The sequence below is a fragment of the Scyliorhinus torazame genome, chromosome 16 (assembly GCF_047496885.1).
Source record: "Scyliorhinus torazame isolate Kashiwa2021f chromosome 16, sScyTor2.1, whole genome shotgun sequence".
In the NCBI taxonomy this organism is placed as follows: Eukaryota; Metazoa; Chordata; class Chondrichthyes; order Carcharhiniformes; family Scyliorhinidae; genus Scyliorhinus; species Scyliorhinus torazame.
Genome location: NC_092722.1, coordinates 60,258,106 through 60,282,794, shown reverse-complemented (window position 1 = coordinate 60,282,794; position 24,689 = coordinate 60,258,106). Strand labels below are relative to the sequence as shown.

Below are 24,689 nucleotides of genomic sequence, written 5' to 3'. Positions count from 1 at the left end.
ATTCGCAGTAGATATAGCACATAGAAATTGGAGAGACTTCAGGAAAAAGGACAAGAATAAAGTAGAAAGGACATGGGGGGGCTTTAAACAATATATTTTATTCTTGGGGGGAGGGTAACAAGAATTCCCAGTGGCACCAATGGCCCTTTGCAAATTCTGCTTGGCTCATGAAGAATGTACACCAACATTTTGATAACTTTTGGACAAGAATATTGGAGATAGATACGCACGTGTGAGAGAGAGGAGAAAAAAAGATTCCAGAAAAATTTAATTTCATACCATGCCAACTTACATTGTCTGGATCCTGCTAGTGTTTCAAATGCCTGAAAATGGACCTGTGGCGCAGCTGTGGAGTTAACATGTCAGATTGAACATCGAGTGAATAAGTATCCATTGCATGAAGTGAGGAAAAATCATAACCCTTTGCTTTCCTGACAGTGGAAGGCCCGTTAGCTAAACATAAAAAGGAACACTGTGCACAGCCTGATTCTGACTTGGCTGTCCATGCAGCGATCCCATTGAAAGTGTCGTCAGGCGGACTCGGAGAGGACGGCAACCACGCATGCGTGGGTTTGCGCCGGCCAACCCGCACATGCGCGGGTGACGCCAGTTATGCGGCGCCGGCCGTGTCATGTATGCTGCCGTTGGGAACAGCGCAGGAACATGTATGCGGCGTCGCCTTTACGTGGCGACAAGGCCTGGCGCGTGTAAATGACGCGGCCCCGCCCCTACCCCATTATTGGGCCCTGAATCGGTCGGGATAGGGGCCGTTTCGCGCCGTCGTGAACCTCGACGGCGTTCAGGACGGCGTGGGCACTTCGGCGCGGGAGTGGAGAATCCCACCCTAACTCTTACAGAAAGAAGATCTGATTACAGCAAAGAATATGAAGTAGAGGAAACCAAAACAAACAAATGATTGTCTTATAACAGAATCCCAGGTGAAAAAAAATCATTGCAAAAAAAATTTGCAAAAGGACTCAGATGAAATACCGGTGAAGTAGAAACAGCTGATATCCCAACCCCTGTTCTAGGAACAGAATCCCAATAAGGTGGCACAAAAACAAAATGAGCTCGTTCAGTTAAATTGCAACCGTCCAGGGTTAAAATACATCGATTAGTCAATACAATTAAGGGAATCTGCACTGAATGAAGGTGCAATGTACTGAAACTTGCGTTTCAGGACTTCATTTCACTGTATCACAGGTAAGCCAATTGCACAGTCATGTTTATTGTCATGTTGGGTGTTCTGCTGCACAAATGATCCAACACGGCTGTAGATGGTACAACTCTGTTTTATTGTCTGAACAACGGTAACAACTAACTGCTGGCTTGGGTACGTGCTTCACCAGCTAACCTGTGGACCCAGCCCTATCACTATCTTAGTGAGACACTCAGCACATGGACTATGTCTGAGTGGCACGCTGTGAGCTCTGTGCTCTGAGCTATCTCCTGGTAGAATGAGCGGGAACTGTGGTGTTCCCTGTTTTATAGTGCGTGTGCTCTCACTGGTGATTGGCTGCGATGTTATGTGTGTGCTGGTTGGTCCAACTGCCTGTCCATCAGTGTGTGTGTGATTGCACCATGATATGCTGATGTGGATATCATGACATTCCCCCCTTTTACAAAGGATATGTTTCAAGAAATGTTGACATTCTTAATACTTTGAATTCAGTTTGTGCTACTGATAGAAAGTCATGGAGGAAATAACAGAGAAAGGAAGGGGTGGGATTTGAAAACAAGGGATTTGAAATCAAGGATGAGAATTTTAAAATCAAGAAATTGACAAACCAGGAGCCAGAATAGTGATCGCAGGTTGTTTGGTGAACAGGACCGGGTGCCAATAAGGGTGCAAGGAGATTAAAAGCTCTGCTGACCAAGTTCACAAAGGGTTAAATGTGGAAGAACAACCAGCATTGCATTGGAAAAGGCAAGTCGAGGGATAACAAAGGCAAGAGTGAGGGCTCAGCAGCAGATGAGTTGAGGTAGGGGTAGAGTTGGGACACGTTACAGAGGGAGAGACGTTTTTTGTGATTGTATGGTTAGGCAATGCAAAGCTGGTCTCAGGGTCAATGTGACACCAACATTGCAAATGGTGTGGCTCAGTCTCACGTCACTGGGGAGAGGGAAGAAATTGGTAGCTATGGAATGGAATTCGGAGTGGGGATGGAAGCAATAGCTTTGCCCTTCTTAATACTTAAATGGGAATAATAAATGGGATATGTTTAACATCACAACAGTGGTTAGTACTGCTGCCTCACAACTCCAGGAACCAGGGTTCAATTCCGGCCTCGTGTGACTGTCTGTGTGGAGTTTGCATGTTCTCCCCGTGTCTGCGTAGGTTTCTTCCGGGTGCTCCGGTTTCCTCCCACAGTCCAAAGATGTGCAGGTTAGGTGGATTGGCCATGATAAATTGCCCCTTAGTGTCCAAAGGTTAGGTGGGGTTCCTGGGTTACGGGGATAGGGTGGAGGCGTGGGCTTAAGTAGGGTGCTCTTTCAAAGGGCCGGTGGGGACTCGATGGGCTGAGTGGCCACCTGCTGCACTGTAAATTCTATGATTCTCTGAAATCTACTTCGTTCAGTAAAGAGTGTAAGGATTTTACCATGAAGAAGTGCCACTTCACCAAATAAGACGTTTCATCATATTAAATGTTCTCACTGTACACGTTCACCACTACACCTCCTGAACAAAACCAGATGGGAGTTGAAAGAAAATTGTAGCTACTTAACGAATAATGGCAAACTAGTTAGGGAGCCTGTACTCCATCTGCAACTTTGTATAACCAGCAACTTTACAATTAAATGTAAACATTTCACTGTGGAGAGGATCACACCCTCAGATTGCAGCATGGTGTCCAATGATAGGCTGACAGCATTAGCAGCATTCTGTAATATTCCCCCTGCAGTTTGTGGATCCACTGACATTTCCAAAGAGGGGAATAAATCACAAAATGAATGGTCCCACAAATGCCAGGGTGCAGCCGGTAAGGAACGCGCAGGAACACAGAGCGACTGAAGGTGCACAGAACACCTGACGTCACAGTACAAAGGAGGTGCAATGAGGCGGAGAAGTGGAAATTGAGAGCAAACGAGCAGAACAAGACCAGGGTAACCAGAGTCAAAGAGCAGGCACGGGAGCTGTGGAAGATTGAATCCATGATGCAAAGATGGTTAGAACTGGACATTAAGGGCGCGATTCTCCACTCCCGCGCCAGTTGGGAGAATCGCCCGGGCCGCCACAATTTCCCGCGACGCCGGCCCGACGCCCTCCCACGATTCTCCCAAGCGGCGGGAACGGCCCCGTCGAGTTCCGCGGGCCGCAGGCTGGAGAATCGCCCGAGACACCCAAAATGGCGATTCTCCGGCACCCCTGCTATTCTCAGGCCTGGATGGGCCGAGCGGCCAGCCCAAAATGGCGGGTTCCCCCTGGCGCCGCCCACACCTGGTCGCTGCCATCGGGAACAGTGCGGGAACGCTGGGGGGGGCGGCCTGCAGGGGGGGGGGGGATCCTGCACCGGGGGGTACCTCAAATGTCGGGTGGCCCGCGATCGGTGCCCACCGATCGTCGGGCCGGCCTCTCTGAAGGAGGACCTCCTTTCTTCCGAGGACTCGGAGAGGACGGCAACCACGCATGCGCGGGTTTGTGCCAGTTATGCGGCACCGGTCGCGTCATGCATGCGGCGCCGCCTTTACGCGGCGGCAAGGCCTGGCACGTGTAAATGACGCGGCCCCGCCCCTAGCCCATTATCGGGCCCTGAATCGGTCGGGATAGGGGCCGTTTCGCGCCGTCGTGAACCTCGACGGCGTTCAGGACGGCGTGGGCACTTCGGCGTGGGAGTGGAGAATCCCACCCTAACTCTTAAAGAAAGAGGATCTGATTACAGCAAAGAATATGAAGTAGAAGAAACCAAAACAAACAAATGATTGTCTTATAACAGAATCCCAGGTGAAAAAAAATCATTGCAAAAATAATTTGCAAAAGGACTCAGATGAAATACCGAACAGTTGTTACTTCACTAAAAGCTAGGAACAACCTGCATGATCGTGTGGGCAGCATGGTAGCAAGTGGGCAGCACGGTAGCTTCACAGCTCCAGGGTCCCAGGTTTGATTCCCGGCTTGGACCACTGTCTGTGTGCAGTCTGCACATTCTCCCCACGTCTGCGTGGGTTTCCTCTGGGTGCTCCGGTTTCCTTCCCAAGATGTGCGAGTCAGGTGGATTGGACATGCTCAATTGTCTTCTGTGTCTAAGAAGGTTGGGTTGGGTTACTGGGTTACGGGGATTGGGTGTGGGCTTGGGTAGAGTGCTCTTCCCACGGGCCGGTGCAGACTCGATGGCCCGAAGGCCTCCTTCTGCACTGTAAATTCTATGATCAGTCGATTTTACCTTGAAGAAGCATTAGGCTCCTGTTTTAGGAAAGGCCATTCTACCAGCGAGAACAATCTGATCTTATCCTGGTTCTCCAACCAACTTACCTTACTGAATGAGGCAAATCTCCAAGAAATTCTCCCTAAACTACAATATTGGCTGCAATTTAGCAGCAGTGCTAGCCATGGGTGAAAATCCCATAATGGCTGCTAAAGGGGCTATTTTAGCACAGTGGCCTAAATAGCTGGCTTGTAACGCAGAACAAGACCCGTACCGGCCTCCCCGAACAGGCGACTAGGGGCTTTTCACAGTAACTTCATTGAAGCCTACTTGTGACAATAAGCAATTATTATTAAATCGCTGCTGAATCTTACGAGAGGCCAAAAGCGGGATTTGCGCCGGCGAGAATCCAGAGCATGATCTTCCCCGTCGTCGACACGATCAGGTTCATGTCCTGATTAGCATATTTTATTATGAATTCAAATAGGATTAGCAGGCTTCGTGCAGCCCTCAGTGTACATTCCCACCCACCCAGCGTGATGTCACACCGACCCAAACACTACTGGTTACCAAAAGCGAAAACTAGTCGTGGTGGCCACGCTGGGCGCATAGTGAGGTTACAGCCCCCGGGTGGGTGCGGGACATGGCCGGTGCAGTGTTGTGGCACCCAAATTGGCAGTGGCAGGGTGGCACTGTGAGGATTCCCCTTGTATGTGTGGGGGTGGGATGATGCTTGTAAGCAGGGAGGTGCCTGTGAAGGCGGGTGGGGGCCATGCCAGTGTTGAAGAGGAAGCGCTCCGGGGTACGTGGTGGGTGGGGCACCATACTAGCAGACCAGCCAGTGCAGGGAAGTATGGACGGACGGACGGGGGTGGGGGGGGGCAGTGCAGCGCCTGTCAGGAAGTGTGTGCCTGACAGAAATGGGAAAAAGGGGGAGGGGGAGGAAATCCCACAGTGGCACAGAAAAGGGGGGACGCGAAGGGAGGATAGACCCAAGATGGGGAACCGGGGAGGAGGGGGGAGATGGGTTGAATGCTGGCCAAAACAAGTCGCATATGGTGGCAGCTGAAACAGCAGAACCAAGTGCAGCCATCTTGGTGGACCTCGAAGCAAAGGGAATCCCTGGAGTTCAGCGGCTCAGCCGCATGGAATGAATGGCAAAGACTGTCATCTTGGATGACCCCTGGACAAAGGGAAACCCCAAAGCCCAGGGGCACTGCCACATGGAAAGCACGGTGAACCCAGGATGGCTCGCCCAAACAATGGGAAACCCCGTAGTGCATGGCGCAACCAAGAGGCAAGTATGGTTGACCCCGCAGGAAAGGGGGCCAGAAATCCCCCATCAGGATAGTCACCTGGAACGTCTGGGGACTCAATGGCCCAGTGAAAAGTTCCATATTCTTCGCCAATCTGAAAAGTCTGAGGGCCAATGTTATCTTCCTCCAGGAGACACACCCGAGGGAGAAGGACCGATTGCGGGCAAGGAAGAGATGGGTGGGTCAGACATACCAATCGTGTTACAGGACGACGGCTGGGAGGGGTGTTGCCAGACTATTGAGCAAGAGGACAGTCCTCACGACGTCAAAGACGGTTATGGATAGAGGGGGACGGTATGTCATGGTTAGTGGTGTCTTCGAAGGGACAACAGTGGTCCTGGTAAACGTGTATGTTCCCAACTGGGATGACGCGGATTTAATTTTAAAAAAACATGGCAGAAATCCCCAACATAGACACACCAACTTATCATGGTGGGGACTTATCATGGAGGGGGAGGGAGCGGGGGAACTAATGGGGTGGCTCTTTCAGTGCGCTGGCACAAATGGCCACTTCCCGCACAGTGTTGGGGGGAGGAGACTTTATCTACATACATGACCAACAGACGGACAGATCCAGCCCTAAATCGGGGAAACTAAAGAAAATGGCAAAGCAGCTGAACACCTTCAAGGAGAAGATGGGGGCAGTGGAGCCTTGGAGATTCACACACCCAGGGGAGAGAGGGTTCTCTTTCTTCTCCCAGGTCCACAGGATCTACTCGAGCACAAAGACAGGGAGGAGAGGGTGGCCAGGCAATAGCTGGTCGACTCCATACCGGAGGTGGATCGACGATACTCCACTGCCCAACAGCGGAGGTGCTCGTGAAGAAGAAAAAATTGCAAATGGACTTCAAGCTGCTCTCCACTGGGAAAGCAATGCACCAGCTCCGCCAGGAAAGGGGGACCTTTTAAGAACATGCGGACAAAGCCAGCCGCCTGCTGGCTCACCAGCTGAGAAAGCAGGCAGTCATGAGGGAAATAGCTCAGGTTAAAGACAGGCAGGCTAGTCACTGCACCAGAAAAGATCAACAAAGCCATTCCAAATTTCTGCTGTACATGTCTGAGCCCCCAGATGGCGTCTCGAAGATGAAGCAGTTCCTCGACAGACTGGACATGCCGGTCCTGAGGGAAGATAGGAGAAGGGGCCGGGAAGCACCACAAGAACGAGGGGAAGTCATGGAGAATATCAACTCAGTGCAGGTGGGGAAGGCGCCGGGGCAGATGGATTCCCAGCGGACGTCTACAGAAAACGTGGACCGCAATTGTGGGAGATGTGCTGGTAAAAAGCACTCTGCCACCAACACTGGCCCAGGCCTCAATATCGCTGATACCCAAACAGGACAAAGGCCTGACAGAATGCGGGTCCTACAGGCCCATATCACTACTTAACATGGATGCAAAACTCCTGGCGAAGGCCCTGGCGAGGCAGCTGGAGAGCTGCATGCCAAAGGTAGTCGTTGGAGGATCAGATGGGCTTTGAGAAGGGCAGGCATCTCCTTGGATGCAGAAAAGGCCTTCAGCAGAGACGAATGGAAGTACCTCATAGAGGTACTGGAACGGTTTAGATTTGGACCAGGGTTCACCTACTGGGTGAAACTACGGTACAGCACTCCAATGTTGAGTGCAAGGACAAACACCATCAGCTCTGGATACTTCCGATTGCACAGAGGCATGAGGCAGGGATGCCCACTATCCCCACCCTCAGGACAGTGAAGAGGTGGAGAGCTATCTAAAGGGGAGACAGAGAGAATAGAATCTCACCCTATGCGAATGAGCCCCCCAACCCCACATCCCCGGAATGTGAGCAAATGTGAACAGTGTCAAAGAAGCCAGCCTGGCCAATCACACTCATGTTCTTGTCTTGCCCCAGATTTGTCGGGTACTCAACGACATTCTTTAAGTCACGACCAGGGTTGTGGAAGTGAGGGTGGAGCTATGCCCAAAAGTGGCAATCTGTGGGGTATCAGATTTCCGGATGCGCCCTAGCCTTTACCTCCCTGATTGACCGCCGGAGAATCCTGCTCGGCTGGCAATCGGCAGCACCACGTGGGAACTTATTTCAAGACCTGTTTATAGCCAGCAACCAGTAGAGGTGGCGGTGGTTGGGGGGGTGGGGGGGGGGGGGAGGGAACTATCAGGAGACTCTTAAGTATTAACTTCCTCAGGTTCAGTTAACCTGTGTACAGTACAGCAATAGGAATTTGAATTTTAATAAAAATCTGGAATTAAAAGTTTAATGATGACCATGAAACCATTGTCAACTATTGCTAAAATTCATCTGGTTTACTAATGTCCTTTAGGGAAGGAAATTTGTCGTCCTGACCTGGTCTGGCCTACAGATCCACAGCAATGTGGTTGACTCTTAAATGCCCTCAGGGACGGGCAATAAATGCTGGCCCAGCCAGCGACTCCAACATCCCATGAACGAATAAAAGAATTGTTGTGGGTTTGAAGAATGAACCTTGACCTTTTGTCGGTTTGCTTCATGAAGCTGAGTTTCAAAAACCTGTCGGCTTTTCGCATCATAAGAGGAGCCACAATGGGAAAGAAAAGGCTGGACCTTGCTTACAATGCGACTAGAGATTTGCATGTCAGTTTTAAAACCCATTGATATTCAAGGTTTAATTTTCCAGTTCCATTTTTGATCTGGATGTAAATGACACAGCTAACTCTGTTTGCACTCCAATTTTAGTGCAATGGGAATCCCTGTGTTGTATTGCTAAGCCTCTTGTGTAAATGCACTCCAGATTACAGCCACCATTTTAAAGTAGTCACATAAATTCTGGTTGAGAGTGTGGAAAGATGACTTAATTATTTCACGTAATCAGTGTACCTCCCATACTGTTGCTCGTAGCAAGTCAGATGGGCGGCACAGTAGCACAGTGGTTAGCAGTTGCTTCACAGCTCCAGGGTCCCAGGTTCGATTCCCGGCTTGAGTCACTGTCTGAGCGGAGTCTACACGTTCTCCCTGTGTCTGCATGGGTTTCCACCGGGTGCTCCGGTTTCCTCCCACAAGTCCCGAAAGACGTGCTGTTAGGTGAATTGGATATTCTGAATTCTTCATCCGTATATCTGAACAGGCGCTGAAATGTGGTGACTAGGGGCTTTTCACAGTAACTTCATTGCAGTGTTAATGTAAGCCTACTTGTGACAATAAAGATTATTATTATAAAGAACGTGTAGGCTCAAAGGTAATTTAGAGCTTAATTGTGGTTTGGTCAGGAAATCTTGAAAAGTGGAGTCTGCATGTCAACCTCAATCTGTAGCCCAGAAGCATTTTTAAGGCTGCTTCCCCCTTGAATCGGAGAGTCAGAGCTTAGGATGACGACGTGATTTTGAAGTCATTGGCCTCCTGGTCTGAATTATTGCCAGAAAATCTGCACACGTGTCAACCAACTACAAATACAAATTATTCAAATTGGCCTATCCTTCCATGAGACATCTGAAACATGAGGGGAAAGAAACAACAATGCATGCGCCAATATTATATCAGCAGACCATCCTTCTTGTTGCACACTTAATCATAGGACGAGCTGTCAACAGTAAGGGTCTTATAAATGTGTGGTATACAACTCAAATACTATTTGTACCAAGCATAAAAAAGAATTGGACTTTGGCCATAAAAGGTATAAATGACCTTAAAGAGACAGGACAAATTCACAAAATGAGTATCATATTTGTTCCCGCATTATCTACTCTTACAGTTCAGTACGCAAACTGGGATAGAACGTAACCACCGGTTGTTAGTCATAATGGAGAAAGAAACTGCAGTAAAAGTTGGAAAGCAATGTCAAAATAACTACACAGAAAAGCAACTTCTACAATCGCGTGGAACGTAAACACCAACATGGGCCAGTTGCGCCGAATGGCCTGTTTTTATGCTGTAAATACTATGCAGTTCCATATAAGTGTTGGTGAAATAAAATTCAATTAAATCACTATAATATACAACATGACTTAACAGGGAAGCAGCGAGTTAAACAAGCCTTTTTTAAAAATCTTGTGCTGGCTACAGACCAGAATGTGGCTGAAAACAAGGGGCGAGCAGAAGTACAAAACTAGAACAAGCTCCTAAGGCATGAGGCATGTGGGACGACATTTCACACGGCTCGTGTATGGCACCAAAATCTCAAAGGAGCAAGGTCTGAATGGTAAGTCCGCCCCTCACCTGAAAATTAAATGTTATTATTGAGAAATTGAGGCGTTCATAACATTTTGTAGTGTTTATGTAAGCCCTCTTGTGACATTAATAAAGATTATTATTATTATTGTTGAAGGCATGAGATTCTCATGATCTTTTCTTTGCCAAGCACTCCCCGTCCCATCCTGGACCATTCTTGCGGATGCAGTGCCGGTACTGAGCTTCTCTGAATGGGCAGATCATCACGCTGCCCAGCCCTAGGTTAATTTATTGAATTACGGATGAGATCCCTTCTAATGTTGCCTCTGTGGCCCTTGAAATTAAGAGCACTGTACTCCAATGGTCTGAGCAAGCCTGATTTCAGGCAAGAAAATAAATCACTGAAAGGGAAACACTGATACCTTTACATCAAAATGCACAACATTGAAAACGCGATGCTGATCAACAGAGTTGAGTGAATGTATGCAAAAGAAGGTAAAAGCAATGATGCATAAATAGCAGGATTTGAGGGTTCTTGATTACAAAAAAAAGGCTAGGCAGACACATGCATGTTAGTATATGCAAAAGCTTTACTTCTGTACAAAATACAATAAAACAGATTTACATGGTTTTTTATTTTTGACTTGATTCACCCTCTATAGTGGTGGCAGGAGAAAGGGAGGTAATTGTGGATAATTAGATCACATTGTATCATTTAAGCACCAGGAACAGCTGTGATAAAAAGCACCGTCTGATCAAGAACTTTGCGAATGTAAGCAGAAAATTCTGGTCAAGAAACAGAAAAAGGGATTTAAATGGCTCACAGAGCAAGCCACTTAGTAATGGCAAAAATTGTATAAATTGTTTTAATAGCACGATCATAAATGTCATGTTTCCCCAGGATCCGGCTATTGCGCCAAAGTCGCTTGTAAAACCATCAGGGACTCAGGTTGTGCGCGGCTATCTTTGCCATTACTACAAGACCCTGCTCCATGAAACACATCTCCTGAATACTGGCATCGTAGAAGTCCCTGTCAACTGCTCTTCAATATACTTCAGCAGCTGAGGTTCTAGTTCGAGATTCTGTACACAACTCAAGTGTAGAACCTGATGGCAGCAACAAGGCTTCTGGCTGCCAGCCTGACTGGTAAGAAGTGTACAGTCAGCATTAGAAAAAAAATACCTGCTTTCTGTGCAGAGAGCAACAGTGCAACATTAACCGATGCACACATACGTGAGCCTTGGTACAGCTGACGGGAATCGGCTGGACTATCCTGTTGTGAAGTAACTTTGCTCAGGCAAATTCTCTATTTGTTTAAACTAGTATTAGGTGAAAGACTTTCATCACTGGATGCTGATTATTCGAGCTGCCCATTCCAATCTATTATTCTCACCGAGGTTGCCCACTATTTTTCCAGCACACGGTCAACTGCCCCACAAATCCCCTATCAAGCCGGGAGAGCGGAGTTGGGGTTTGTAGCATGACACTCTGTCAATGTTTCTTCTTCGTCAAATTAGCCAAGGCGTACTCGTAACAGTGAATAGGAGCACCACTGGCATGTCTGACCTGAGGTAAATGTTGCAGAATCATTCCTTTTTTAAAATAAATTTAGAGTACCCAATTATTTTTTTCCAATTAAGGGGCAATTCAGCATGCCCAATCCACCTAGCCTGTACATCTTTGGGTTGTGGCGGTGAAACCCACGCAAACACGGGGAGAATGTGCAAATTCTACACAGACAGTGACCCAGAGCCGGGATCGAATCTGGGACTTCGGCGCCGTGAAGCAGCAGGGCTAACCCACTGCGCCACCGTGCTGCCATGCAGAATCATTCCTAATGATCTGGTCAGCCCACGACCAATGCTGATTATCGGAGTTCCAGCCCTCTTGGGGTTTAGCAGCATTTGGCTGATTTTGAGCCAGTTTTACAACGCTGTTGGATTAAACTGACAATACTGGTAACATTCTTTTATGATTCCATTGAAGGATTAATTTTATATTAAAAAAGAAAAATCACCATGTTACCATTTAAACTTGCCAGCTTAGAAACTCATGGCAGTTCCCAAACCCAGACTAAAAGGCTCAGATGCCATCGCTGATCTTGGAGCTCAACCAGACGGTTTGAATTGTGAGGCCAGTCTGGTTTTACTGCTATGCACCTGGCCATTAGTACCATAGTCAACTTCTCTTCATCAATCATGCCATGTCTTCTGGCGGTTTGCACATTTTCCCAGTGAAATCTGTGTGAAATCAGCAGCTGCACTCCCAATGCCTCACAGCCATTAAATGAGACATATCAGGACCAGCATCCGGCACCAGTTAGGTGACGAATGAATTGGGAATAGAGCAGGGCTATACTGAAGAATTCCAGCAATCATCTGAAAAGCACCTCGCTTTGAAATTTCCAGCCCCCTTACTGGTCAGCTTCGCTCTCCTTGCTGCCCTGCACTAAGCGACTGGTGGGGTTACAGGGATATGGCGGGGACGTGGGACTGGGTAGGGTTGGTGCAGACATGATGGGCCGAATGGCCTCCTCTGCACTGTCGGGATTCTATGGAGAATTTGAATCATCCCATCCCTTTTCTCATTAATCTCCCGAAGTAACTGAACACTGAAGTTTGGCAGTTGTGTAAGCATTGTTGTTGACTAGAAAAAGTGGAACCTATGTTATAACTGGCCCCCCCCACACAATTTTTAAAAACAAAAATCTTCACTGTGCTCGTCTCTGTACAGAAAGCAGGCCAACTCATCATTCATCTCAGTGCAGACACCAATTTGTACATTTGTAGCTCAGTGTTGCTCTGTTCAAGGGCTCAAACAAACAGCTGATTAAATAATACATTTCAGGACCATCCCTGCTCCTTATAAAATGGGTTTTACAGTGCACAGCAAGTGAAAGTGGGGTTCTCACCTAATCTTACCTAAACGCACGGCCTGCCTTTAATTAATGCCAATAGCTCGAATTAGCAAAGTCCGAGAAAAAAACGTTTTCTGAACTCGCTACAGTTGCTGGTTTCGATTACACGGTGAGAAAACAAACCTTGCTCAATCTCGTCGGTTTCTCGGTGTATTACAATTCTCGCAAATAATGAGCTCATTCAGAGTTTGCCTGGGAATCCTTGCGACTGTGGAAAATTGGTACTTTTGTGCAGTTTATGGTAAGATTCAATCAATTTGAGACTGAGTTTGTCTCTGCTGAATTGACGTGTGGGAACGGAAAGGTCAGCATAAAACAACATCCATGGATTATAAAACTACACTGTGTGGGAAGTGGCCATTTGTGCCAGCACACTGAAAGAGCCACCCCATTAGTTACACCCCACCCCCCCCCACCCCGCGACTCTTTCCCCCATGGCCCGACCAATTATGGGACAATTTATCTGCCATTGTTGTTGTGATAAGAGCCAGAAGGTGGAAAGCAAGGGACACTATCATGTAGTTATTCACACTCAGAGCTTCTGCCACGCCTGCCTTTCAGCCAATGAGAGCCCTTTCTAAAGACAGCTCATCCAAAACAGATGGTAGGATCAGGAAGGCTGAGGGAGAAGGTTAAGAGGCAAACTGCCAAATTAAAATAAATACCAAAATAACAAAGGTAATGAAAGAAAGGAAGTTGCACATATAGAGCAGTTTTATCGTCTCAGGATAGCCTTGAGTGTTTCACAGTCAACAGTACAGCAAGATAGGGGACGGGAACTGGATCACAGAGAAAGTACAAGAAAAATGTTTCCTTATTTTCCAGTTTTCTAAGTGTAGTTGGCAGCTTATTCGGCCATAATACCTCATTCCTCTGGTACCTCTTTCCAAACCTCCTCTGCTTCAATGCTTTCAAAAGCTTCTTTCAACTCTCTCCCTCTGACCAGAGCTTGGCTCCCTTGTTCTAATCAGGTTTCCTTCCTTCATGGCTGTGAACTGTTTATCTTTCTTAATATAAAACCCTCTGAGAATTTCCCTGCACAAGCAGACTTATGGAGAGAAAGCTGTCATTAATTTAAAACTGGGTTAATATGTTGCAGCAATAAAAGCTGTCCCTGAAGTTTGAGTAGGTTTATTATGATAATAGGTGTGCTTATTTTAGCATTGCTGAGAGTTTGCCTGTGTTTGGCAGATGGGGAACGTTTATGGTTACACGTTATAGATAATAAATTTCATGATGGGGCTTGGAGAACAATCCCTCTGGAAATCTTAGCTTAGAAGATTACCTCTGATTTCCTTAATTAAATGTTACTGATTTCATGCTGTTTAATTTTACAGAATTTACAGTGCAGAAGGAGGCCATTTGGCCCATCGAGCCTGCACCGGCCCTTGGAAAGAGCACCCTGCCCAAGCCCACCCCCCACCCCATCCCCGTAACCCAGCAATCCCACCCAACCTGTTTTTTGGACACTAAGGTCAATTTATCTTAGCCAATCCACCTAACCTGTACAGCTTTGGACTGTGGGAGAAAACCGGAGCACCCGGAGGAATCCCACGCAGACACAAGGAGAACGTGCAGACTCCGCACAGACAGTGACCCAAGCCGGGAATCGAACCTGGGACCCTGGAGCTGTGAAGCAACAGTGCTAACCACTGTGCTACCGTGCTGCCGTCACTCTCTCAATGAACTATCCTGATTAAATTCACTGCGACACTGCTCAGCACTGAAGGATTCTGTTCAAATTGATTAGCAAATGAGAAGGTTGTGGATTAACACTCACGATGAGGAGTTGAGTAGAATATCTAAGCTGCCGGTCCAACACAGCACCGAGGGCCTCCATATTGAGGCCTTGTGTGTTATCCCCAGTGGTTCAAATGTACATTCCTTGCCGCTACTTAATAGAGTGCTTGTGGTTCCTTGGCTAAACGTTCCTCACTTAACGACCACCAAACACAGATGGGGCTGGTGACTGCTGTGTGTGGGATCATGCAATGTGTAAAATGACTGTCACCCTTGCCCAAGTTACTTCATTCCAGAGTACTTCATTAATCATGCAATGTTTTGATCCGCTTCTGAAATGGCATCCGTCCTGCCCTGTCCTTTGGCTCACTGGCTCGTTTCACTTACTGCCATCCGTGCTCACCCAGCAAATGCAATTTGATTCCCGCAAAACAGCGGTAAGTGTAACCACTTTCCACCTCTTCTCAAGAGGGGGGGGTTAAATTTAGAGCGGGTGCCTAACTTTGTTTGAGCCCTCTTTAATAACAGTCGCAAAATCCAAAGATTTCTCAAAAAATGGATTACAGTTCAGAGAGTACAGGTAAACAGGCCATCAGTAACAGAACTGACCATTAAATAAAACAGATAATTACACACAAGTTTATGTTTTCATAAAAGTAAACAGAGTCGGAAGAAATAAATTCAACAACTTCTCAGGTCATTTTGTAGCACCAAACGAGAGAAACAAAAATCAGAAACAAGCACCTTTGGAATATGGAAACTTCACTGAAATCCTGATGGTCAACCTCTTTGCCCATGTTGTTCACGGCAGTTACCATCTCTTTGGAATGCATAAAACCTACGAGCCAACCCCAGCAATAGTATAAACAAGCACAGGGGGGAATCAGAAAGATGAGGAACAATTTTGGATTGCAGTTGGGAATGAACAGGAATTACACTGCCTTCTGTTCCTTGATGCGGCCATGTTTACAGGAGCTTGGAGTGAGAGGGTGTAACTCGTAAGAGTTGTAAATGTTAAAGTGTCAATTCAATCTGGTGAGATCGATCTTTTATCATTGCAAAAGGATCAGTGTATCTCCAACAGTATAGACTTAAAAATGAACCAGCTAATCTTTCAACAAATGCTGTATCTAAACAGATACCGTTACGTATATATTATCGATGGGGTTGACTTCAACATGCTGTCTGCTTTGACAATTTATAACAAGTGACTCCAATACCAATGAAAAAATCTCTTGCGCATTGCTTCCAGACATGGAACTGTCAATTTTATTTGGTAATTTCAGTGTCTGGTGAATAATTTAAAACTGCTAATTAAATCTTTTGCAGGTATGGAGTGCAGTTTTTTTTTCAAAACATTTAATAAATACCTATTTTGACATGGACAATTTTCCAAGCAGTTTTAAACAATGTCCATAATGGGTCGTAAAATGGAAGACTCTCTTGGAAGGCAAGAGGTTGGATGTTGATTTGACAAATGTCCAAAAGGCTCGCTGCACCACCAGAATATGACTGGTTACCTCATCACCCACGGCTACCCTGGTGTCTTAACAGAGCGTCAGCAGGAATAAACCTAACACCGATGGAAAGGAACACCAAGACCAAGACCACCAACACCCACTGACACAACAGAAACATTGAGGAGGGTAAAAGAGAGAACTGAGGCAACCTGCGTTCATTTTACAATGTAATCACCTGGACTTTAAAATAATGCGATGGAGGGTGGGAGGGGTTTGAAAAGAAGAGGCTTCAAGGAGGATGGGCCGAATGGCCTAATTTCTGTGCTGTAAGATGCGATGAGATGTCAGTATTTCTAACCTTAAGCGGACACTGCTAAAACTACTGTGGATAGGGAGGAGGATGTGATCCAAGGAGTCCAACTTAGATGCAAGGAGCACCATGAAATTTTTCTGGTATTTTGCCAAGAATACTCTGAAATCTAACATTCAACTCTTCACTACCCCTGCCTCCATAGGTTGACGCTTTCACGTCGCAATATCCCAACTCTATGTAAACTGTTCAGCAAAAATATCACTTTCCGACAGCTAGAATCTGCCCCCTGGATCCAACATAACTGAAGGTGCAGGATTTTGTAAACCAAGAGGCTTAAATCTTGCAGCTGGTTTTCAAACTCTCGGAATTACAGGATAATATGGTTAAATCTTTCTTGCGTTTATTCCACAACCCCTACAGCAAGCGATGAATACATAAAATAAACAGTATGCAAATTATCTACAAATTACAACGTGCGGGACAAACAACTGTTGTGTAAATAAAGGAAGTAGATTCAATAAAAAGTTGAAGTTTTAAAGCGACCTATATTGTAATTTTCACATTTGAGAGGGGCATAAAAATAATTTTAATTGCAAGATTTTCTCTTTTCATAAGCCCTGGCCTCTAATTGTAAGAAGTAGAACATTATTTTCCCCATGTAGACTCGATGGGCCGATTGGCCTCCTTCTGCACTGTAAATTCTATGATTATGAGCTAAAGTATCGATGTTCAAGGGAGACCATTTTGTGCCAGTGTTCAACTGTAGTCAGACTGCAAAACAACGACTAGATATAGGAACAGCAGTAGACCATCCAACAGCCTGGTCCCCAATCATGGCTGAACGGCTTCTTAATTCCATCCAGCAGCCTTGGTTCTAGATTAGCAATGTATTTGTTTTTAGAAAGAGATTCCACTGCTAACTGCACTAACTCCTGCTGTGCTGAATTTATGAGTAACTCTACATGCCTGATACATCAACGGCTCTAGCTAAGCAGTTTTGTGGATTACCTGCAGAGATGACCTTGATATGGTTAATGGAAGTCCCCAGTTGAGAACATTATAAACAACAAATCAGTTCTTGGCCTCCAGGTGCTCCTCTTATTTTCTTTTCCTTTAGTTTACAGCTCTGGCAAAGTGTTAAGACAGACTTTACTGAAACTTTCGCGAAGATAGCTATGCCCTTCGGGGACAGGCGACGAATCAAGAATTTACGTCCAGCTAATGCCACCCGGAAAATACAGATCAAGGAATTCCGTGGGGACTGGCAGTCATGTTGTGCCTAACTAGTGTCATTAATGCATTATAGCTCTGAGCATGGCTAAGAAAGATTAACATGGTGTGAACAAAATTAAGACAGTTACTCTAAAAGAAACTCTTCACCTTTCCCAAGAAAGTCCCTACTGCTTACTAAAATCAAATTCAATCACTGTAAATATCAAAATGTAATTCTATTTAGTAGGGCCAGATTGTTCTAAAGAGGCCAATTTTTTTTTAAGGGGGGGGGGTTGGAGGAAGAAAAACATATAGCCAATCGAAGTCTGTATTGCAAGGCTGCAGTTGAACAATTTGAACAGGTGAAGGGATCAGCCACAGTAGAGGGGAAGCAAAAGGTGAAAGAATAAAGCAGAGAAATGTCACGGCAAAGCACAGCGCTGTTTGCAGGTCAAGGGGCACAGGGAGGCGGTTGGTGGAATGCCATGCACCATGGGAGGAGAGGATGATGAGTATTCAATGGTGCAGTTCACGAACCTGGTACGTGTAAGACAGCAGTCCCCTCATCCATGGCGAACATGTTGGAGCCTGTGCAGATGTAGACACCAGCATCCTCAGGGCGAACATTGCGGATGGTCAAGATTCCATTGAAGTCTACTGCAGTGTTTGGGAGTTTGCTTCCAAGTTTCCTGGTCCACACCAATGTGTATGCGGGGGACTGCAAGTAAAAAAGACATGAAATGTCACACTACCCCTACCACCGAACATGCCTATCAAATCTATAATCAATACTCTCGTCACAAAATAGCAAGAAACCGGAACTGGTAACAATGTCCACATGTAAAACTGATAATTATTGCACTGATGCTTTTCACATCGAGCAGTAAAAAAACGGTGTTCAGAAGAATGATGCTTAGCTGCTGCTCAGTGGGGAATACTCATGCCCAACTCCAAAGAGCTTGTTCAAAATTCAGGCTGAGACTCCCAGTGCAGTACTGCAGGAGTGTGGCAATGTCAAAGCTGTTGTCTTGCGGATAGGATGGAATGTCGAGGCACCGTCTGCCCTCACCTGTGGAAGAAAACGATCTTGTGGCAGTGTTCAAAGAACCCGCAATGTTCTGGCCAACTACCTATCCTTCAGATACCACTGCTAAAAAACATTGATTGTCACTCCACGGGTGTTACGACCAATTACAGTCGATTTGCCATTCTGCTTCTAGTTACTAGTGAGGCTAGAACTAGGGACCACAAGAATAAGAGGTCTCCCATTTTTGATGGAGCCGAGGAGAAAGGTTTTCTCTCAAAAGGTCATTAGTGAGTAGAATTCTCCTTCCAGAGAGAAGTGGAGGCCGGGCCCTTGAATATATTCAAGGCTGAATTAGATAGATTTGTGATTGACAAAGATGTCAATCGTTATCGGGGGGAGGGGGGCTGCAGACAGGAAACAAGAGTTGAGGCCACAATCAGATCAGCCATGATCTTGTTGAATGGTGGAGTAAGAATGAGGGGCTGAATGACCTACTCATGCTCCTAATTGTACGTGCTTTTGGTCGTTTGTAACTGCACGATATTTCTAAGCCAATATTTCTGGGTGATTTCCATGCTTTACCGAGTCTCACCACCATAAATAGTTTTATTCAAGTGTTTCGCACTGAATCCCACTCAGTGTCCAGGATGACTTCTCGGCCAGGCAAAGGAACCTCCTGGGAAGGAACTTACTTTACACAGCCATTACTTTCCGAGGGAAAAATCCAAAATAAAACCCCATCAAATTTTATTGCTTCAAGCCAGCAATTTTGAATATCAGAGTGAAGCTTTCTGTTTGTCTCTCCAGCTTGTGCACTAACTATAGCTGAAAGGATGAATGGCTGGTTCCCAGACCTTTGTCTGCACTAATCAAAACTAGTAAAGAGATGCACTGAGTTTGTGAATGGTTCCCTGCACAATCTATCTCCCTGCCCAGAGGAAGTATGGCCTGCATTCGTTGTACTTATTCTTACATCAAAGCAGGCAAGACAGAGAACTTAGTATTCAGTGACTTATGGTCATGACCCATGTCCTAGCAATATCTCATCTGCTAGATTCTTCCATTTCTGTTTCAAGGACATCTTATGTTAAATTCAACCAACCTTACTGATTGCTGAATCACACTTGCAGAGAAATGAAATGAAAATGAAAATCACTTATTGTCACAAGTAGGCTTCAAATGAAGTTACTGTGAAAAGCCCCTAGTCGTCACATTCCGGCGCCTGTTCGGGGAGGCTGGTACGGGTCTGCTTTACAAGCCAGCTATCTCGCCCACTGTGCTAAACCAGCCCCTAATGCGGCAACTATTAAATCAGCCTGCACAGCGTGAATGTGAACTGGGAAAAAGGACAAGAAATTTGGTAAGGTGAACACTGCAGGGTGAAGGTGACAAACGCAGACGTTGACCAAGATTTTTAGGATGGTGAGGGGGGGGGGGGGGGGGGGGGGGGGGAGCTGGCGGGAACACATCCATGCCGCACTGTCTGCCCTCAGTGTTTTCACGCTCTAACAAGCATAAATTTGCTGGAAATATGACCTCTGCCCCCTCACTCATAAGGGGGCTCCACCTCAGACAATCTGATTGTCCGGCAGCTCTCTAGTCCCTGCAGCTTTTCAAAACTGCAAGAAGACCCTGAAGCCTCAGTCCTCGGAGTCTAGGCTGAGGCAAGTTCAAGGGATCTCAGGCTGGGCAGGCCTGGTGGGGTGGACAATGAGGGTGTCTACGGAGAGACCTGGGGGAGGAGTGGGTATGATGGAGGGTTGTCCTGCGGTTACCAGACGTTAAGCATCTTAAGGGTGGCCAATGTTAAAAGGGAGCTGCTGAAGGCTTTCCCACACCCTCAACTCCTCCCACCAGCCTAAAAATTGAGGCTGGGCAGGAAACGGCCCTCAAGTGGTCAATTACTGGCCACTTAAGGGCCTCCTCAATTGAGGCAAAGTTGCGGAAGGGCAACAGAGGCCTAGCCTGTCCCAGCTTAAAATTGTAGAGAAGTCAGGTCAAATGGGAACCCAGTGGATAGGTCATCCGAGAAATGTACACTCACCCCCACCTGTAAATCCGTCAGGTTGGGGGTGGGAGGAAGAGTGTAAACTTTTGCCCATCCATTAGGCCACAGTCTCCAGTGGCATAGTGAGAAAAGAATCATGGTGTTTTACAAATCACAGGGGAAGACCTGGTCAATGCTGTGATAGCCAATCCCATCTCGGATAATGGACGAACCATAGCCAGAGGACTCAAGCTGGGAGGGGAACATTGACCTGCTAGAGATTCTGTGATTACATTAAAAGTCGTCAAAAATTGAAGGAAATTCTATTCCCTCCATGTTAACGACAGCTTAAAATTGCAGCCTGCAAAAAGTTACTCAAAATTAAGTGCTGAAAATACGGAATTAATTTAAAATACTCTGTTCATTAACATTTGAACAGAGGTTCCCTTGGAAATATAATTTTTAAGGAAAGAATTCCAGACCTATTTCACACTGCGATGTCCACGATACCAAGTGTTATCCGAGATTTTGAGGTTGTCTTCCAGATGTGTTGCAGGTCATCACAACATTTGCACTTTTAACCCTAACACACCAACTTTTCAGACTTCCAATAAGACTGAAAATCTTTTCAGGAGAACACGTGGGAAACCCTGCCTGAGTGAAAGGCATGTCCGTACCCAATGCACCCTGTGCTGGTGGAATGAGTGACATGGGGTAGATTAGCTGCTTTGAAAATTCAGCGATTCTGGCACCAAATTGTTCCTGTTTTGACAATAGTTTTCTTCAACATCCCCCTCACCCTGGAGTTTCCATTCAAACTAATTTGCACATCACAGAGTACAAAATCTGCCATAAATCAGCACAAACAGAAACAAACTTTATTTTTAAAAATCTTCACATATTTAAGAGTGGCAATTTGGTGCAGTTTGATAAAATAGCTCAAAACGATTTACCACAAAGAAATTAGTCTTTTAAGTCAGTGCCAATCCACCAGTGAGTAATCTGATTTTAAATAACCAAAAATGTCTTCAAACATTTTCTATTTTCTCGTTATATTGAGGCATAAGTAGTGATTGTCCCTTTGAGGGCAACACAGCAGAGTAAGAGTCACATGCCAGGGTGACCAATGGAGACTCAGAGTCAGGAATCACCCCAGGGGGTGGAGTCCTCTCCAGCAAGAGACACAGAGGGAGCTGGGTAAATTAATTGTGTGTTCATTAATGAAGTCTGTGTGGTAGTCAGTTCCTTAGTAAATTTTTAAAAAGCACATTCAAAAAGGTGTATTAGTGATCTTGGACTGGATTCTCCGGTCCCCGAGCTGTGTGATTCTACACTGAGGAGTTCCAGTGAGCGGAGCTCCTCAGTGCAGAAAACAGGGCTGTTCGCGACCTCAGACCCGCATTCCCCGCTGAGGCATCCTAACAACCCGGGTGCCGTTTTACAGCGCTGTGTTTATCAGTGCTGCGAACACCTCTAAACGTGCTCAACATGGAACTTTGTTCCCATTTAGTTAAATCCTACCCCTTGTGTCCATCAGGGTCCAATTTAATCTTGGAGCCACCGTGGCCCTGAAAGTGAGAACAATTACTGGAATGTTGCTCTGGTGATCAATTCACTCTGAGGGAGGAGGTCGGCAACCAGTTTGGTGGGTGGGCCTTTCTGGCACAAATATTTTTTAAACTAACGCGACAGATCACAAAAAAACCCGAGTTACCCCGAGAGTAATTGACGTTTTAAAATTTCTCAATTGAGGGGCGGTACGGTGGCGCAGTGGTTAGCACTGCTGCCTCACTGCACCGAGGACCCTGGTTCCATCCAGGCCCGGGTCACTGTCCGTGTGGAGTTTGCACATTCTCCCCACATGTCTGCGTGAGTCTCATCCCCACAACCCAAAGATGTGCAGGGTAGGTGGATTGGTCACGCTAAATTGCCCCTTAATTGGAAAAAAAGAAATGGGTACCCTAAATTTAAAAATAAATTTCCTCAATCTATTATGCTGGTTATGCCAGTATTGGGACATTTATACCGATAAAACAAATTAATAATCTTTGTCACAAGTAGGCTTACATTGCAATGAAGTTACTGTGAAAAACTAAGGCAGTGAACAGAAACCCCAGGCGTTTATCTGAATTTCCCAATGCTACTTTGTTTAAGCACCAGGTTATCATGCAGGTACCACTGACTTCCCAGCCATGGGCCGGCTGAGGGACGTTTACCTGACTTTTTGCCGTGCAGATAAAATTGACGGTGATGCCGGATCTCACTGTTTGTGTCCTTGGTTCTTCCACAGTCACCGTTATAGCTCTGAAAGAGGGGACTGCAGATAAAACAGGAAGATGTATGTTACGGATATATCCAGATACTCCCAGCAAGAGCAGCAAAGCAACACGCGGGAGAGTCCAATCTTCAACAGGTTACAGAAACAGGACCAAACTTAGCATTTGGTTGCTCGGAGGTTTTTTAAAATTTGATTTGATTTATTATTGTCACATGTATTAGTATACAGTGAAAAGTATTGTTTCTTGCATGCTGTACAAACAATGCATACCGTACATAAGGAAGGAAGGAGAGACTGCAGAATATAATGTTACAGTCATAGCAAGGTGTAGAGAAAGGATCAACTTAATACGAGGTAGGTTCTTGACCTCAAACTTTGGTATCTTTTTCCTGATGGAAGGAGGTGGAAGAGAGTATGTCCAGGGGTGCGTGGGGTCCTTAATTATGCTGGCTGCCTTTCTGAGGCAGCGGGAATTATAGATAGAGTCAATGGATGGGAGGCTGGTTTGCGTGATGGACTGGGCTACATTCACGACCTTTTGTAGTTTCCTGTGGTCTTGGGTAGAGCAGGCTCCATACCAAGCTGTGTACAACCAGAAAGAATGCTTTCTATAGTGCATCTGTAGAAGTTGGTGAGGGTCGTAGCTGACATGCCAAATTTCCTTAGTCTTCTGAGAAAGGAGAGTGGTTGGTGGGCTTTCTTAACTATAGTGTCGGCATGGGGGGACCAAGACACGCTGTTGGTGATCTGTACACCTAAAAAGTTGAAGCTCTCGATACTTTCTACTTCATTCCCATTGGTGTAGACAGGGGCATGGTCTCCACTACGCTTCCTAAAGTCGATGATAATCTCCTTTATTTTGTTGACATTGAGAGAGAGATTATTGTCGTCGCACCAGTTCACCAGATTCTCTATCTCATTCCTATACTCTGTCTCGTCATTGTTTGAAATCCGACCCACTACGGTGGTGTCATCAGCAAATTTGAAAATTGAGTTGGAGGGGAATTTGGCCACACAGTCATAGGTGTATAAGGAATATAGTAGGGGGCTGAGGACACAGCCTTGTGGGGCACCGGTGTTGAGGATAATCGTGGAGGAGGTGTTGTTGCCTATCTTTACTGATTGTGGTCTGTGGGTTAGAAACTTCAGGATCCAGTCAGAGGGAGGCGCCGAGGCCAAGGCCACGGAGTTTGGAGATGAGTTTCGTAGGGATGATGGTGTTGAAGGCTGAGCTGTAGTCGATAAATAGGATTCTGACATAGGTGTCTTTGTTGTCTAGGTGTTCCAGGGTAGAGTGCAGGGCCATGGAGATGACGTCTGCTGTGGACCTGTTTCAGTGGTGGGCGAACTGTAGTGGATCAAGGCAATCTGGGAGGCTGGAGTTGATTCGTGCCATGACTAACCTTTCGAAGCACTTCATGATGATGGACGTCAGAGCCACTGGACGATAGTCATTAAGGCATGCTGCTTGACTTTTTTTTGGTACAGGGATGATGGTCGTCTTCTTGAAGCAGATAGGGACCTCAGATTGTTATAGAGAGAGGTTGAAGATGTCTGCGAATACCCCCACCAGCTGATCCGCGCAAGACCTGATTGCTCATCCGGGTACCCCATCCGGGCCAGTGGCATTCCGTGGGTTGACCTTCGAGAAGGCTGCTCTGACGTCTGCAGTGGTGATCTCAGATACAAGTTCATCCGCGGCTTCTGGGGTGGAGGGCTCGCTCTCGCTGACCTCTTGCTCAAAGCGGGCATAGAATGCGTTGAGCTCATCAGGGAGGGGTGCGTTGGAGCCGACGATTTTACATGCCTTCATCTTGTAGCCTGTTATGTCTTGCAGACCTTGCCATAGATGGCGGGGGTCCGTGTGGCTAGCTTGGTCCGGTACTGTTTTTTGGCATCTTTGATGGATTTCTTTAGATCATATCTGGCTTTCTTGTAGAGGTCAGGGTCACCTGAC

At 46.3% G+C, this 24,689-nt stretch overlaps 1 protein-coding gene across 7 annotated transcripts in view; it reads right to left on the bottom strand.

Annotated features, from left to right (window-relative positions):
• Positions 1–24,689, bottom strand: part of hspg2 (heparan sulfate proteoglycan 2) — a 644,821-nt gene that overhangs the window by 208,359 nt on the left and 411,773 nt on the right. For 5 of the 7 annotated variants that reach the window (XM_072478556.1, XM_072478557.1, XM_072478558.1 and 2 more), the window contains 3 exons: positions 22,671–22,771; positions 17,978–18,158; positions 293–346 (listed from right to left, as the gene is read on the bottom strand). In XM_072478556.1, coding sequence (XP_072334657.1) covers positions 293–346; positions 17,978–18,158; positions 22,671–22,771 — 336 coding nt within the window. The remainder of the gene's footprint in view (positions 1–292; positions 347–17,977; positions 18,159–22,670; positions 22,772–24,689) is intronic. The other 2 variants (XM_072478559.1, XM_072478561.1) reach the window with 1 other exon arrangement.